The 18676-nt window shown below is 36.5% G+C and overlaps 1 protein-coding gene across 7 annotated transcripts in view; it reads left to right on the plus strand.

Moving 5' to 3' along the window:
* The window catches only part of DOCK7 (dedicator of cytokinesis 7), a 190378-nt gene that overhangs the window by 22237 nt on the left and 149465 nt on the right, over nt 1-18676 (plus strand). For all 7 annotated transcript variants that reach the window (XM_087417095.1, XM_087417065.1, XM_087417088.1 and 4 more), the window contains exons 3-8: nt 4332-4507; nt 4696-4764; nt 8866-8995; nt 9095-9307; nt 9671-9756; nt 17829-17895. In XM_087417095.1, coding sequence (XP_087273221.1) covers nt 4332-4507; nt 4696-4764; nt 8866-8995; nt 9095-9307; nt 9671-9756; nt 17829-17895 — 741 coding nt within the window. The remainder of the gene's footprint in view (nt 1-4331; nt 4508-4695; nt 4765-8865; nt 8996-9094; nt 9308-9670; nt 9757-17828; nt 17896-18676) is intronic.

The raw sequence follows: 18676 nt of genomic DNA on the forward strand, positions 1-18676 counted from the left end.
ATGCTGCTATGAACGTGAGTGTATAAGTGTCTGAGTCTCTATTTTCAATTTTTGGGGGTTCATACCTAGAAGTAGAACTAGTAGACCATATGGTAATTCTATGTTTTTTGGTATTTTTTTTCAGAACCACCAAACTGTTTTTCACAGCGGCTGTACTGTTTTACATTCCCACCAGCAATGCACAAGGCTTCCAATTTCTCCATATTCTCTCCGGCACTTGTTATTTTCCATTTTTTTTTAAATAATAGCCATCATAATGGGTGTGAAGTAGTATCTTGTGTTTTTGATTTGCATTTCCCTCATCCCACAAATTTTGTTATGTTTTATTTTCATATAGTCCAATGTATTTTTAAAATTTTATTTTTTAGACTTCTATGTCTCATGGATTATTTGGAAGTGTGTTGTTTAGTTTCCAGGTGTTTAGAGATTTTCCTGTTATCTTTCTGTTGCTAATTTCTAGTTTGCTTACATTATGGTCAGAGAACATACTCTGTATGATTTCAATTCTTTGAAATTTGTTGAGGTTTATTTTATGGCTCAGGATATGGTCTATCTTGGTATATGTTTTTTGGGCCTTTGAAAAGAGTGTTTATTCTGTTGTCGTTGGGTGGACTGTTCTGTAAATGTCAGTTAGATCCTGTTGGTTGGTGGTGCTGTTGAGTTTTACCATATCCTGGTTGATCTTCTGTCTGGTTGTCTTGCAGTTAGTTGTTGAGAGAGATGTCTTGAAGTCTCCAACTATAATTGTAGATAAGTATGTCTTATTTCTCCTTTCAGTTGTATCAGTTTTTTTTTTTTTTTTTTAATTTTATTTATTTCTTTCCCCCGCCAAAGCCCCAGTAGATAGTTGTATGCCATAGCTGCACATCCTTCTAGTTGCTGTATGTGGGACGCGGCCTCAGCATGGCTGGAGAAGTGGTGCGTCAGTGCGAGCCCGGGATCCGAACCCAGGCCGCCAGCAGCGGAGCGCACACACTTAACCGCTAAGCCACGGGGCCACCCCTCAGTTGTATCAGTTTTTGCTTCACATAATTTATAGCTCTCTTGTTTAGTACATACACATTTAAAATTGCTCTGTCTTCTTAGTGGATCATACCTGTTATCATCAGGTAATGTCCCTCTTTATCCAGTACTTTTCTTTGCACTACTTTATGTGATATTAATAGAGCCATTTTTGCTTTCTTTTGATTAATGCATGCATGGGATATCCTTTTCCATCCTTCTATTTTTAACCTCCTTATATTATCTTATTTGAAGTGAGTTTTTTGTATACCATACAGGTAGGTCATGTTTTTAAATCCATTCTGCTAATTTCTTATTTTTTTATTGGTGTATGTAGACGATTTACATTTAATGTTATTATTATTCTACTAGAGCTTTAATCTGCCATTTTATTTTTTGTTTGTTCTGTTTTTTTTTCCTGTGCTTTCTTTTTCCTGCCTTCCTGTGGGTTATCTGAACATTTTTTAGAATTCCATTTTATCTATAGTGTTGTTGAATGCATATCTTTGCTTAGCCTTTTTAGTGGTTGATTAAGGTATTATATATACATAACTTATCACACTACTGGTGTTGACATTTTACCCATTTGAGTGAAGAGTAGAAATCTTATGTCCCTTTATGCTCTAGGTGTTATATTATATATAGACTTCCTCTGACACTGCCGCAGCAGTAAAGGGAAGGGATGCCTTGTTACTGCTACATGGGAGTGGATGTCCAGATTCCCTATGTGGTCTCCACTGACGCTGTGGGGGTGGGGGACTCATTACCTTCCCAGTAGGTATGAAAATCCCAGCTCCTCTGATAACATGCTGGTGGGGAGTGTTGGGATGCCTTGTTACAGCTTAGTGAAGTCTAGCTCCCAACGTGGCCTTTGCTGTTGTGGATATGGTGGGACTGTAGTTTTTCACATGATGTTTGGCTGGAGTAGAGTGGTTATTGTCTTAAAGTTTTCTGTTTGCTAGGCTGCCCCTTTCTTGGTCCTTTGGCTGGAGAGAATAGGCTTTTTTTCCCCCCCTGTGTTCCTTGGTGTTTCTGGGTTGTGGACTTCTCTAGCTCCAGGTCTGGAGTATATAAGGAAAAAAGAGATTTTAGGTAACTCAGTGTTGTGCCGTTCCTTGGGTTCCGAGGTCTCTGCTGGTCTGCCTTTTTCTCTTCACCTTTCACAATCTTCTTATGTTTATTTTATATATTATGTCTGGGGTTTGTAGTTGTAATTAGTGGGACGAATTGGGAAAAGTATGTCTGCTCCATCTTCACAGAAGCAGAAGTACCTCCTAGTGACTTTTGATGTTGAGCACTTTTTCATGTGGTAACTGTCCATTCTTATATCTTGCCTTGTGAATGCCTTGTCAACTTTTCCCCCTATTTATTTGAGGGGATGGTTTGTCTTTTTATTATTGAGATGTAGGACTTTATATATTCTAGATACCAGTCGCTTATTAAATATGTTTTGTAAATGTTTTCTCTTGGTGTGGCTTGCCTATTCATTTTCTTAACTGTCTTTTGATGTATCAGATTTTTCTTTTATGATTATTACTTTTTATGTCGTGTCTAAGAAACCTTTGCCTACTCCTAAATTGTGAAGACATTCTCCTGTTTCCTTCTAGCAGCTTTATAGTTTTAGCATTTGTGTTTATGTCTATGATCCATCTCAATTTAATTTTTGTATATGTTGTGATGTAAGGATTGAGGTTCTTTTTTTTCCCTCATATAGATATCCAATAGTTCCAGCAACAGTGGTTGCAACAGATGTTCCTTTCCCTACTGAATTGCTTCTTTCCCTCTATTAAAAACATTGTGATAGTGTATTATGTACTTGATAGAGTAGGTAAGACAGAATGCTTGTGAGAGGAAAACCTATGAGTCTTAGAGCTTGAAGACCCAGTTTTAAATTTTGCTCTATCAGTTTGTGGCTATTTTATTTTCAGACGTTAACTTCTTTGAACACAAAGGCTTTTATTTGTAGAATTGAAATAGTAACTATCTCTAACTTATAGAGCTTGGGGGAGGTTTAAATGAGAAAACATATAATGATAATAATAGCTACTATCTTGAGTGTTTATAATGCGTTAGTCATTCATTATTTTACTTAATATCTTTGAAATGTTGTTGCTCTACCTATTATTAGTTCAGTCTAAAGAAGCATAGGATGAAGCATTTTCTTTTTAGTAACGGATACCTGCACAGTAGGCAGATCTCAGTGTTTTTACCTAATTGAACATCTTGAGAAAAAACATGTTCTTATTTTCATTGGTGCGTAGCTGTATATTTGTCATAAAATCCTTCATAGTTTTGCCTGAGTATTTTTTCTTTCTTGAATTAGACAAGAAGTAGTGTATCTTATTAAAACGTATGATTTCAGCTTGGCTAAGGAATGCCATGAATATTCTATTATTGCTAATAGATGCTTTTAATAGGGTCTGTATGTTATTTTCCTGTGGCTGCTGTAACAAATTACCACAAACTGAGTGGCTTAAAACGTAGGAATTTATTCTTTCACGGTGCTGGAGTCCAAAAGTCTGAAATCAGAATCAGTGGGCAGAAATCAAGGTTTTGGCAAGATTGTACTCCCTTCAGAATTAGTTCCTTGCCTCTTCCAGATTCTGGGAGCCTCTTGTGGCTGCGTCACTTCTATTTTTAAGGCCAGAATCTTCAAATCTGTCTTTGCTGTGTCTTCATATGACTTTCTCCTCTTTGTGCCCCAAATCTCCCTCTGTCTCTATATAATGATATATATGATTGTATTTAGGACCCACTCAGATAATCCAGGATAATGTCCCTATTTTAAGATCCTTAATCATATCTTCAAATACCCTTTTATTTTGTATTTTATTTATTTATTGTTTTGCCGCATAAAGTCCATGGATTGGGATGTGGAGAAATTTGGAGAGCCATTTTTCAGCCTACCACAGTGTGGTAATACATTTTTATTAGGGTAATTGACAGTATCAACAAATAAAGTAAAAGCACTGTTTAGAAACTTAGCAGTAAAAATCCCAAAGATATAAAAAAGAAACCCTCCAATGAACATTTTGTCACTGTAATGAATTATAAAACTGTTACTTATTGTTACTGCTTTTATGTGAAAGGTACAGGCAAAGTCTATGCAAGAAGATTCAAGAGAGTATGACCCAAAGCATAGAGGCGTCCAAGAAACCAGCACCTTGTCATTTCTTAGGGCGTCGGCTGAATATCTGCTGACATTTTAGACATGACTAGGTTAAAAACATAGTATATTTTAAAAAATATTTTTTTCTTTAAGATTTTAAAATTCTTACGTCCACCTCTTCCTTTCTACCCACCTCTCACACCCACCCCTCTTTATAAAGGTGCCCCTTACTGAAGCAGTGGATCCAGTGGATTTGGAAGATTACCTCGTTACTCATCCGTTAGCTATGGATTCTGGGCCTTTAAGGGATTTGATTGAATTCCCTCCAGATGATATTGAAGTTGTTTATAGTCCTAGGGACTGCAGAACCCTTGTTTCAGCTGTACCTGAAGAAAGGTGAGGAGACATTTACCAATTTTTGGTTTAAGTATAACTATAGAAAGGGTACCTTCCATTATTTTATTCAGATCCTATTCCTTATGTGATGTTGTTTCCTAATATATGAACAAGAACTGCAGCAACCAATTCACAAACAGCACTGCTTTCCTGTCTAAATTACAAATACATTTTCTTTTTTAAAACAGTGAAATGGATCCACATGTTAGAGATTGTATAAGAAGTTATACAGAAGACTGGGCAATTGTGATCAGAAAGTAAGTTGTATGTTTATTGTAGTATTTAAAAATACTGAGTAAGATCTATAAATGTATTAATGTAGATTAATAATAATTATGAGACCAAAAATTCATTTAAGAAATAGCTAAAGAAGCAAAAGAAGAACCTTTGTATATAGATATTTTCTCCTTTGGAGTTCCACGATTACTTTTACTTACTTTCCTTACAATAGGTTTTTGGGGATAGTATTTCTCTATTATCAGAGATCATTAATAACTAGTAATATATAATGATAATGATTTGTAGTCTAATTCTTTTGGGAAATCATGGGTAGATATTGATGAATAATTTGTATTTCTCAAAAAAAATCCAATTTATTGAAATTTAAATAGTGAAGTTAAGTTTAATAGCCAGTTTGCCAGATCAAGCTGTTTGAAAGTTCTCTGCCCTTTATTAACTAACTAAATATTTACAGGTCCTTGGCCTGTACGTCCAATCAGGTAAATATTTGTAAAAAATAATGTTTTGGGGCCCGCCCCGTGGCTTAGTGGTTAAGTGCGCGCGCTCCGCTGCTGGCGGCCCGGGTTCGGATCCCGGGTGCGCACCGACGCACCACTTCTCCGGCCATGCTGAGGCCGCGTCCTACATACAGCAAGTAGAAGGACGTGCAGCTATGACATACAACTATCTACTGGGGCTTTGGGGGGAAAAATAAATAAATAAAACCTTTAAAAAAAAAGATAATAATGTTTTGTTCTACCACAAATTTATTTTTCTAATGGATGGTGTTTTAAATATCAAGTCAGATTAAGAAATAAAATAAAACTACTTTTCCTTTGCTAATTTGCCTAATGAAGAAGGGTCTTCATACTGAAACTTCTTAGCCTTATTTTATTTTTCTAAAGGAAATGTAATGACTGAAGTAGTGGAGAAATCTGTTATGACATTATAGTTTTCAGAAATGAAGTAATCTATGCTAAATTGTGCTAGCAGAAGTGATGTATCCATTGCTTATTGTTTTGGCCTTATGGCTGCTGTCTTGTTTCACTGGGTTTAATACTGTGTTGAGCATCACTCTCGGGGATACTGCTGACGTGCTTTTTAGTTTCAGTGTGACCTAATAAAAGCACAGTGTGCTCCCCTTTATAAAGAAGAGCTGTTTTTATGTGCTCAAAATTTTGATGAGTATTTCAATAGCCAGATTTTAGACGTTACTGAAGACTCTGTCAGATAACTCAGAGTCTTTACCTGTATGCATGTGTGTTGGAAACTTATAATCAGAAATCTTAATAAAAAGAGATTAGTTGCAAAATATATTAACTTCGGAATCATGGAATCTGCTACTTAATTCTAATCATGGGGTTGCCAATCTTGATTTAGGCAAGAGGGTAAGGTAATTAACATTTATGGGTGTTTACTATGTGCTGGGCATTTTATTGGGTACTTTACACTCATCTCATTTAAGGTTCTAACAGATAAGGTAGCTCAGACTCAGAGTAGTTAGGTTACTTTGAGGTCCCACAGCCAAAAAGTGGGACAGCCAGGATTAGAACCTAGGAGCATCAGATCTAAAACTTATATTTTTTCTATTATACTAGATATTATTTATTATCTGCATTGGTGAATGGAAGACAAAAGGGGTATTTTGGTGGACCAAAAGTTTTAAAATATCCCTGAAAGGCAGAAGATAGATGTGATTGGAACTTAAGAGAAAAACACAGTATAAAGGAATCTAGGAGAAGATATATGCAAAGTTTCAGGAGTGCTGTAAGCTCAGAGGCAGTGAATACATGCAGTGGAAGGGAGACCTAGGGTAACTATTGGACATTTGGTTACTTTGAAAACCCCTGTGCCATGCACACACAGGAGTGGCAGCAGAGGTATCTGTCTTTTTAAGAGCAGTAATTATGGGGACTTGAGCTGATAGCATTAGAGGCCGAGGGTGGGCATACCTTGGAAGAAGAAGGAGCCCTCATACGCAGAAGACTAGGTACTGGCAGACTCTACCTGGCAGCATGATTTGCCTCTTCCCCACAATCACTGGATATGGGCTGGGCTAAGCAGGTACAGTATTTCCAGACAGATATGGGGATACAAATTCAAAAATGAGCATAGAACCCAGAATTGCCAACTGTTTGATGAAAACCAATGCACTTGAAAGAGAATTATCAAACTACAAGTAAAGGGACTAACAATTTGGGATGTAGTTAATAGAACACAGATCAAGACCTCAAAGTGTGATTAATATCCTCAAAGAGATGTGAAAGGATATGATAACCATATAAAAATCAGCTAGTTATCTTTGGTAATTAAAATTTTGTTCAGTGAAAAAATATTAAAAACTCGGCAGATGGGCTTAATGACAGGGTGGATGTGACTGGAGAGTAGAATAGTAAGCTGTTAAAATGAAACCATAGAATCTTCCATAATTCAGCACAAAAGGATAAAAGGACAGAAAGTATTTCTTTATTCATTCACCAAATACTTATTGAGAGTCTAGTATGTGCCAGCCACTATACTAAGCAATGATGATATAGCAGTCAACAGAACTAACTCCCTGCTCTCGTGGAGCTTATGTTCTAGCTGGGGATGAGGGCAGTAGACAGTAAAGAAACACAGATAAATAGATAATAGATATGGTGGAGGTAAGACTCGTGGAGAGAAAAAGTAGGATGAAGGGGAAGGGAGAGCCAAGAAGAGGGGCTGAATGTTCTACTTAGGGTAACTAACCGGAAGAGGCCTTACTGATAAGAGGAATTTGAGCCAAGACTTAAAGGAAGTAAGGAAGTGAGCCCTCTGGATATCTGAGGCAGAGTGTGTTAGGCAGAGAGAGAACAGTACAAGCGCAGACTCCATACTGGGAGCATGCTAAAATGTTCAAGGAATAGCAAAGAGGTCTGTATGGCTGGAACAGAATAACTGAGGGCGAGAGTGCCGAGACGGGGTCATGGAAATGGTGGTGTGTGTCGGGTTGGACGGGTGATTTAGAGCCTTATCATAAACTGCTCGAAGGACAGAATGATAATAGACAAGAGAGTATTGATCATGAATCTTTTCATCCTTCTCAGCTCTCTTGAATTTCATACTGTCTATTTTTTAGGACACGAAGAAGGCAGAATGGTTTATTAGAGCAGCTTAGATATGCAACTTCACAAATTAAGGCACTTTAACCATTTCATGAAAGATTAAAACATCTGCTTCTAAATAATACCTTTCATGTTACTGTATTGAGTACCTTTATTTTAGTTCTTCAAAGAAAAATACTTTCATTTCGTGATTATGCTGTGATGTGAACATCATGTAGCTGCTATTTTAATATCTTTAGCAACAAGATATGATATGAATGATTCATATCAAATGTGATTCATTACTATTTCATAAGTTGACTGATAGCAAGAACCATATCATCCTCTGGTAATCATAATTGTTTTTCTCCAATTAAAATTTTCACCAGTTTGACAATTTATGAGGTGTGGAATAGTAATTTCTCTTGGATCTTAGTGTCTATTTGATGTTTTTGAATGTGAGTTGTTAGGAAAAAAGGTTACATTAAGAGTTGTTCTGCCTAATATATATATTATATAACAAGGTATGTTAATTAAGTACTATATGTATACAGTGGTGTAGATCTTGCTGTTTTTCATGTTAAAAGTCTGCAGCTTTAGGTTAAGATTTTTATATATAATGAAATAACAGCAAAATTTTTTTGGCTATTTGAAATTTTAAGATTAAATGCTTAATTTTTTTGTCTTTTTAAAATTTACATTATTAGGAATGTAGTATATATTTTCTACTCTCTCATTTTATTCCTTAATCTGGCTTCCCATCCCTTCTTTTTCACTGACCAATTCTCCAAATTGAAAGTACAACTTAAATTATATACACATGGTTGTCATGAAAAGAAGAATATGATTTACTTCTAGCAACTGATAATCTGCTCTTTAGTTGGATTAAAGGAACTTTGAATGGAAGTTTTCTTAAACCTCTGGTTAAATGTTTAACACACTCATAACTGCTGGAATGTATCCTTATTATGTAAAGAAATAATGTAGAGAACAGTTGTTTTATTACATAATAATGATGAAAAAGTGAAAAATTTTCAAAAATTGATATTTATTTAACTATTTTATTTTGAATAGATATCATAAACTGGGAACAGGATTTAATCCCAATACATTAGATAAACAGAAAGAAAGGCAAAAAGGTTTGCCGAAACAGGTCTTTGAATCTGATGAAGCACCAGATGGCAACAGCTACCAGGATGAGCAAGTAATACTTTTATTTTTAAATGACTATAAGAAGTTATTTTAAAATAGTTTATTTTTATTCATTAATTAATATATTTACATTTCATGTTTTGCACGAAAGGATGATCTTAAAAGACGTTCAATGTCAATAGATGATACTCCAAGGGGTAGCTGGGCCTGCAGTATTTTTGACTTGAAAAATTCACTTCCCGATGCCCTGCTTCCCAGTTTACTTGATCGAACTCCAAATGAAGAAATAGACCGTCAGAATGATGACCAGAGGAAATCAAACCGTCACAAGGAACTCTTCGCTTTGCATCCATCACCAGATGAGGTATAGATATTTGGATATAAAGAAGCAAATGATTATTAAGATAGATATTTTGGGAGTATGAATTTTGTGTAGTATTATAATAATGTAGGGAATAAAACTTAACCAAAACATTGCTATAATTTTTGTAATTGAAGTATGCTTTTTATTCTAGTGAAGTTATTATTCTTAGTGAGTAACTTGTGTGAATTGAGCACACTTATGATCTCATGACTGCTGTTTGAGGATAAGTAGGTCGTTCTTTTCTATGTTCAAGTGTGAAGACTACAAGTATTAGATTAATAAAATAAATTCTTAAAAAAATAAATTGTGAAGAGTTGAAATATGATAAGCATGTTCAATTTGGTGTTGCTTGTCAATTTCTAGGAAGAACCGATAGAACGACTTGGTGTTCCTGATGTGCCCAAAGAACATTTTGGTCAAAGACTTCTTGTAAAATGTTTATCACTCAAGTGAGTATTTATTTTGTTTATTGTATAACTTTTATTTTCCTGAATAATATTTTGAGTACTAGTGTAGCAAAATCCTAGTAGATTTTACACTCGTATTTGTATCCTTTTGAGAAGTAGTGTTCTTCTATACATGATTTTAAATGCTTAGTAGCATTTAAAATTATGTATGAAGCTGAGCTTTAGAGCATTTTTGGCTCACAGGTCAAGATGACTCTGCTATAGCTATACAGTTAGTCTTAAAACTTGAAAAAACATGCACATTTTGAAATCTCTGGTATTTACCAGACACTGTTCTTGGCTTAGGGAATATAAAGACAAAGTATCTTTTTCCTTAAAGAGTTGATTTTATATTTGTTACATAGTAAGCTGTGGTTTTTTGAAGATTTTGAAGTATATATTTTTTTCCTTCTTTAAAAAAGTTAGATGACTTCTGACCTAATATCATTGAAGTGATGTATCTTACTTACATTTATATTCTGCTTCACAAAGTACTTTCTCTTATTTTATTTCGTGTTGTCTTCAGAGTAATGCTATAAGGTAGATATAGTTTTCTTCATTTTACAATGAAAAAGTCAGAGTTCAAAAGCATTAGCAGAAGTTAACTGACATGCTCATTATTTTTTTTTTTTTTTTAAAGATTTTATTTATTTTATTTTTACCCCCAAAGCCCCAGTAGATAGTTGTATGTCATAGCTGCACATCCTTCTAGTTGCTGTATGTGGGACTCGGCCTCAGGATGGACGGAGAAGTGGTGCCTCGATGCACACCCGGGATCCGAACCCGGGCCACCAGCATCGCAGCGCGCGCACTTAACCACCAAGCCACAGGGCCGGCCCTGACATGCTCATTATTATGCAACCAGTAACTGAAAAACAAACTCTATGCTCTTTTCATTATATCTTGTTAATATTATAGTTAATTGTTAGTTCTGACTTATGATAAAAGAAGTTTTAATTCATAGAGTTTTCTAAAAGAAGTAACTCATATGGATAGACCTCTTCTATGTATAATGTAGGCGGTTTTCTTCCTTTGAAAGCTAAGGCTTATATATTTAGTTAGATTTATCTGGAAACCTGTTAGATTTAGTGCATTGAATCTTTTGAACATCTGGACACCTAACATCAGTTCTTAAATCTTTTTTGTTTGTTTAACAGCTTTATTACAATATGATTTACATATCATAAAATTTACGCTTTCAAAGTGTACGAGTCATTGGTTTTTAGTATATTCACAGAGTTGTGCAACTATCACTACTATCTAATTTCAGAACATATTCATCACCCCCAGAAAGAAACTCCATACCTGTTATTAGTCAGCTCAGGCTGCCATAACAAAATACCATATACTGGGTGGCTTAAATGACAGACATTTATTTTCTCACAGTTCTAGAGACTGGAAGTTGAAGATCAAGGTGCTGGGATTGGTTTCTGGTGAGGCCTCTCTGCCTAGCTTGCAGACAGACAACCTTCCTGCTGTGTCCCTACATGGCCTTTCCTTTGTTCCTGAATGGAGAGAGAGGTCTCTGGTGTCTTTTCCTCTTTTTATAAAGACACCAGTCCTATGGATTAGGGCGGCACACTTGTGATCTCATTTAACCTTAATTACCTCCTTAAAGGCTCTATCTCTAAACCTAGTCACATTAGGGGTTAGGTCTTCAACATATGAATTTGGCAGAGGACATAATTCAGTCCATAACAATACCCATTAGCAGTCAATCCCTCCTGGCAACCACTCATTTGCTTTCTGTTTCTATTGAGTTTACCTATTCTGCATAATTCATATGGATGGAATTATACAATACATGGCCCTTTGTGTCTGGCTTCTTTCACATAGCATAATGTTTTCAAGGTTTATTTATGTTGTAGCATGTATATTCATACTTCATTCCTTTATATGACTGAATGATATTCCATTGTGTGCAGCCCACATTTTGTTTATCCATTCATCAGTTGATGAACATTTGGGTTGTTTCCACTTTTTAAAAAATAACAGAGCCAGCCCTGATAGCCTAGTGGTTAAAGTTCCGTGCTCTGACCACTTCAGTGGACCGGGTTCAGTTCCCAGGTGCAAAACCACACCACTTGTCTCTCAGTAGTCATGGTGTGGTGGCGGCTCACGTAGAAGAACTGGAAGGACTTACAACTAGAATATACAGCTATGTACTGGGGCTTTGGGGAGGGAAAAAAAAGAGGAAGATTGGCAAAAGGTGTTAGCTCAGGGTAAATCTTTCCCAGCAGGAAAAAAAAATAACAGCTTTATTGAGATATAATTCACATATCATGCATTTCGCCCAGGGTATACCCAGTATACAGTTCACCAGTGAATTCACCCAGTTTACCCAATGTACAATTCAGTGGGTTTTACTGTAATCACAGATTTGTGCAACTCTCATTACAGTCAATTTTAAGATTTTATTTATTTTATTTTTTGCCCCCAAAGCCCCAGTAGATAGTTGTATGTCATAGCTGCACACCCTTCTAGTTGCTGTATGTGGGACTCGGCCTCAGGATGGACAGAGAAGTGGTGCCTCGATGCGCACCCGGGATCCGAACCCGGACCGCCAGCATCGCAGCGCGCGCACTTAACCACCAAGCCACAGGGCCGGCCCATTACAGTCAATTTTAGAACATGTTCATCATCCTAAAAAGAAATCCTATACCCATTAGTAGTCACTCTGTTTTCCCCATTTCCTCCAGCCCTAGGCAGCCACCAATCTACATTCTGTCTATATAGATTTGCTTATTCTGGTCATTTCCTACAAATGGAATCATACAATATGTGGCTCTTATTTTATGGCTTCTTTCACTTAGTATAATGTTTTCAGGGTTTATCTGTGTTGTAGTGTGTGTCAGTACTTCACTTCTTTTTATGACTGAGTGATATCCCGTTGGATGGGTACACCACGTTTTGTTTATCCATTCATAAGTTGATGACTATTTGGGTTGTTTCCACTTTTTAACTATTATGAATCATGTTGCTAGTACATTTATGTACAAGTTTTTGTACATATATATGTTTTCATTGCTCTGGAGTATATACCGAGGATTGGAGTTGTAGTTGATATGGTAACTCTATGTTTAAATATTGGAGGAACTGCCAGACAGTTTTCCAAAGCAGCTGCATCATTTTACATTCCTACAGCCAGTGCAAGCCTTCTAATGTCTCCTCGTTCTTACCAGCACTCTTTGTTGTCTTTTTGATCATAGCCATCCTAGTGAATGTGAAGTGGTATCTCATTGTGGTTTTACTTATGATCTTCTTGACTAATAAAGTTACAAGTTTATTGTTTCTCTCTTAGAGAAATAAAATATAGCATGATTTTTCACATTATTCTATGTTCTTTAGCTTTAGTTTGATCATCTCTTGTTAAAAATTCTGAACTAAGAATTATATATCTGATTTCTCTATGATAAGAGAAATCCAAGTTTAAGGTAAGGAAGAAGTTGGTCACATTGTAATTTCAGAAAAAGTCAGAAATGGTAGTTTTATTTTAGTCAGTTGTAGAAACTGATACATTTTTGAAAATAATTTCTCTTATATTTTGTTCTCCAAGAAAAGCCTTCTTTATCCTTCGTGAAAAAATTGTTTCTAATATTGAGAAAACTGTTAGTCAGCAATACAGTGGTCTAGACGTGCAGGGAAACCCTACCCAGGCATGGTCAGCTGATATAAAACTAACAATTTCTTGGAAGCCTAGAAAAGCTAGGAAATGATTCCACAGGGGTAAGCACTCCGTAACTAATTTCTACATTAGGACTATTGTCCATCCTGGTTTTAATGGACTATACCAAGGAAAGAGCTTGGCACTCATGCAGGTGGAAACAGACTCTTGCGTTAAGTGCCTAGCACCAGATTTCACAGGAGTAATATTCTTTTTTTTTTTTTTTAATTTTTTAGTTATTTGTTCCCCCAAAGCCCCAGTAGATAGTTGTATGTCATAGCTGAACATCCTTCTAGTTGCTGTATGTGGGACGCGGCCTCAGCATGGCCGGAGGAGCGGTGCATCGGTGCATGCCCGGGATCCGAACCCGGGCCGCCAGCAGCAGAGCACGTGCACTCAACCGCTAAGCCACGAGGCCAGCCCAGGAGTAATATTCTAAGTGGTAGAGAGATTTGTCCATTACAACTTGGGCTGTAGCGGGGAGAAAGTCAGATAGGAAACAGGAAAAAAAACAAAAAAAGAGAAAACTCCTTTAAGAATTCATAGCCATGAGCTTGCGCACTATTTGTGTGGCTCAAAACACTCCAAGGCAAAAATTTAGTTTCAAGTGGTTTCAGATTTGTAGTGATACCATTATCGGCCAAAATTGACTTTGTCATAATAGAGGGTCAACACATTGATAAAATGTTCAAAACTGTATTATCACAATTGTATGTAAATAAACACCCCACTAAATAAAAGAAAAGCCTGCAGTAAATAAGGCATATTTTATCAGTAGTGTTTTTTTGTAGGGCTTTGGGTGATTAAAAATTGCCTTTTCTTGGGCCAGCCCAGTGGCGCGGCAGTTAAGTGTGCGTGCTTGGCTTGGCAGCCCAGGTTCGCAGGTTCGGATCCCGGGTGCGTGCTGATGCTTGTCAAGCCGTGCTGTGGCGGCGTCCCATGTAAAGTAGAGGAAGACGGGCACGGATGTTAGCCTAGGGCCAATCTCCCTCAGAAAAAAGAGGAGGATTGGCGTTGGATGTTAGCTTAGGGCTAATCTTCCTCACACACAAAAGTTGCTTTTTCTTTGATGTTTTTTGTATTTTTAACATTTTAAATAAATGAGCACTTATAGTGAAGAAAAACACTTTTTCTGCAGTTTATTAGCCACTGAGTATCTGGTGCTCAGATAGCATTTCTTTAAACTCAAACATGCGTATGTTTGGTTGTATGGGAATAATGTGGTATACTTTTTTCTGAAGTTTCTAACTCAGATTGTATAACTAAAGGCATGAGGAATATACATTTAAGAAGAGAAAAGAAAATAAAAATCACATATACAACCTTGGCAGTCCCTTTGTGTAATGGAAGAGCCTTTTGAAACATAAAAAAAAATCAAATGATGTGTCTAATTTAAAAAATTCTTTTTGTGTATTTTTTTTTTTTTAAAGATTTTATTTATTTATTTTTCCCCCCAAAGCCCCAGTAGATAGTTGTATGTCACAGCTGTACATCCTTCTAGTTGCTGTATGTGGGACGTGGCCTCAGCATGGCCGGAGAAGCGGTGCGCGCCGGGAATCCAAACCCGGGCTGCCAGCAGCGGAGCGCGCGCACTTAACCGCTAAGCCACAGGGCCGGCCCCTTTTTGTGTATTAATAGCTTTTCTTAATGTGGAGCACAGTGGAATTATATTAATTTCTTCAGGTTGTTTTCTCTATGTTTCCAGCCTTTGTTCACCATACTAATAATATGGATCTTTAAATACTTCCAAGAATATTATAGAGAAAGTTCTTATACAGGAATTTTATGGTGCTAAATTACAAATTGAGATACTATTTTTCTGAATTAGCAATGAACATTTCTCTTACCTTTGATCCATTTTTGCTTATTTCCAGCTGAATGTAAAATTTTTATGAAAATACAAAGGGTCAAAAGGAGGCAAGGCAGTTGTGAAGCACTTTACAAAAAAAAGCAGATATCAAGACTTAGTAGGAAGCTCCATAATAAAGACAGTATAGTATTGGTCTGCAATTAGACAAATAGACCAATGGCATTGAGCTAGAAATAGACCTACATGTTTATGGATTTTTGATTTACAATACAAGTGTCATCACAGACAGTGGAGAGAAGGTAGTCTTTTCAATAGATTGTAGGGACAGTTGGGTGTCTGCTTCTCTCTACCCCCTCTTCCCTCTTCGCTTTCTCTCTGTCTCTCTGCCATACAGGGGGAGAAGATATTTCCAACTCATGCACTTGACCAAGTGCTCATATCCAGAATACGTAAAGAATTATAAATTGATGAGGTCAAACAATAAATAGAAGAATGGGCCAAAAGAGGCTATCTAGGTGGTCAATAAACATGAAGAGATGCATATTAAAAATCCAGTGTGATACCGCTTACACACTGAAGTGGCAAAATCAAAAAGACTGACAGTTTCAAATGTTATAGAGGATGCAGAGTAGGCCTTGGAGAGCTGACTCTTGTAGACCGTATCACCAAGATCCCTCTTCTGTTGGCTTTTGATTGGGTTCTGCTAGGAGAGGCATCAGCAGGAAGTCACAGAGTGGAAGAGAGTGAGACCAGGTTCTGATATTTATTTCCCTTACTCATTCCCTGCTAGGTCAGGGAATGGATTGGTTGCCTCTTTCTCCCCAATGTCACAGTTTCTGTGAAGTGTCCCTCTTTCTCTTCCTCTCTATTCTTTCTAGGTTTTGGTTACCACTTCCACGTTCTCCTTTAGGTCAAGGGTTGCTAATGACTCTCTGCTGTTGCTGTCCCCAGGGAATTGCACTCTTGTAGTTGTTTTCTCTAGATCGTATCCAAATCTTTGTAAACAGTCTTTTATTAAACTCTTAGCCCGACGCGAACATGTTTGTCTCCTGTAAGAACTTTGACTGATGCTCTTGTGATACAATAATGAGTACTATTGACACTTTGTCTGGCTAGTTCTTTGTTGTCAGGGGCTCTGCTATGCAATATAGAATGTTTAGCCACATCCCTGGCTTCTGCTCACTAAATGCCAGTAATACTCCTGCAGTAATGGTAACCAAAAAATGTCTTCAGACATTGCCAGGTGTCTCTTTGGGGGGAAATTGTCCTTGGTTGAGGACCACTACTCTGGAGTTTTAGTTAACCTCACATTACATATTATTTCATTTGGTGAATATTTACTGAATGTTTACTATGTGTAAGTCATTATTCTTGGAAGTGAATTAGATACCTCAACTTAAGCATGCAGTTATCAAATAAATTTTGACATATTCATATAATAAAAACTACTATGCCAGGGGGCCGGCCCTGTGGCGTAGTGGTTAAGTGTGCGTGCTCTGCTGCTGGTGGCCTGGCGTTCGGATCCCGGGTGCCCACCGACACACTGCTTGTCAGGCCATGCTGTGGCGGTGTCCCACATAAAGTGGAGGAAGATTGGCGGGGATATTAGCTCAGGGCCAGTCTTCCTCAGCAAAAAGAGGAGGATTGGCATGGATGTTAACTCAGGGCTGATCTTCCTCACACACACACACACACACACACACACACACACACACACAAAAACTGCTATGCCAGCATTAAAAATGATGGTGAGATTAATATTTATGGCATGGAAATACATCCATAAAATATTAAGTTAAAAAAGCAGACTACAAAATATTATGTATACAGTGACTTTTTTTGTTGTTGAGGAAGATTTGCCCTGAGCTAACATCTGTGCCAGTCTTCCTCTATTTTGTATGTGGGTCATCACCACAGCATGGCTAATGGGTGCTGTAAGTCCACACCTGGGATCCAAACTCACGAACCCGGGCTGTTGAAGCAGAGCATGCTGAACTTAACCACTACGCCACGGGGCTGGCCCCTACAGTGACATTTTTTATTTTAAAAGATAATCCATTTAACAAGTGCATTTATTTATACATAGAAGAAAGTGTGGATGGATAGGCACTGAACTCTTAATTATGATTCTCTCCATGTGGTGGAATTTTGGATGCGTCTGTTTTCCCCTGAATATTTTTATGTATTTCCTAAGTTTTTTATGTTGAATATATGCTTTATAATCTGAAAAAGAAAACATTAGGTCTTCATTTTTAAAGTTTATTTAAAATCTAAAATATCCATGTACATAAATAATCAGATTATAGGTTAGAAAGTGATTAGTGCCACAAAATGGACATAAAATGCCATGAGCTTTTAGGCAGTCTGAGATTACCTGTAGCTGGAGAACTTAAGGAGGATTACCCAGAGCGGGTAGTAGTTGATTTAGACTGTGAAAGATATACAGGATGTGTGTTTCAGGAAGAAAGGACAGTGTAGATGGCGTAGCACTGATGTAGAAAAGTGCAAGATACTGAGAATTTAATTTTGGACTGAGAATTTCTCTACAACTATGTATTTTATCTTTATTTTTAAACTACTTCATCGTTTTTCTTCCTAAAGGTTTGAGATTGAAATTGAACCCATTTTTGCAAGTTTAGCTTTATATGATGTCAAGGAAAAGAAAAAGGTAAGGTTATATAATTTGAACAGTCTTCTGTCACAATCATAGGTTTCAGAAACCTGATTTTAAGTTGTTTTATAAAATAAGTAATGATTTTTTGAGAATTATTCAACATGGATCTTTTAAAAAGTAAATAGAAATATAATTTATTAAGACTTGTTAAATATTTTCTTACTATGAAATAGTTTAGTTGATACCTAGTTTTTATTTCATTGAAAGAGTTCCAGAAGCAAGTGGCAGAAGCAACTTTCTTTTAATTTGAGAAATAGAAGAGATAATATAAGAGCATCTTAGGCAAATGATGTATCAAAGATTAGAATGATGATGATAGTGAATTTTTGTTGATGTAATTTTCAGATTCTCACTAAATAAAAGATTGTTTATGTATATTTTAAATATTCTGTCTTAAATGCTGCTGTTAGTTTTACCATCATATCTTTATTACACTTAAGAGTTTATAGGGCTTCTCATACAGCATTTCTTAATTTAAATTCTAAGCCTAATGTGTAGTGGAAACGTGAGGTGCCTTCAGTGACTTTTGCTGTCAGCATATTATGGTTTTCTGCCATGGAACTCTGCCCCAGCATCTTGTATTAGCTAAATCAAAACTGATGAGATATTGTTCATATAATTTTTTAAGGACTCAATTTGAGGTAATTCATCTCAATAATTTCTTTGCATACTTTATTAGATGTTATATTTCTAATCCAAGCAGTTTGGGATATGGTTCTTTAGAATATGTTTATTATATTATATTTCCCAAGTACTTGGTACATTCCTTTTGCTT

This window comes from Ceratotherium simum, chromosome 2 (assembly GCF_057802395.1).
Source record: "Ceratotherium simum simum isolate JZ-2026a chromosome 2, ASM5780239v1, whole genome shotgun sequence".
Lineage (NCBI taxonomy): Eukaryota > Metazoa > Chordata > Mammalia > Perissodactyla > Rhinocerotidae > Ceratotherium > Ceratotherium simum.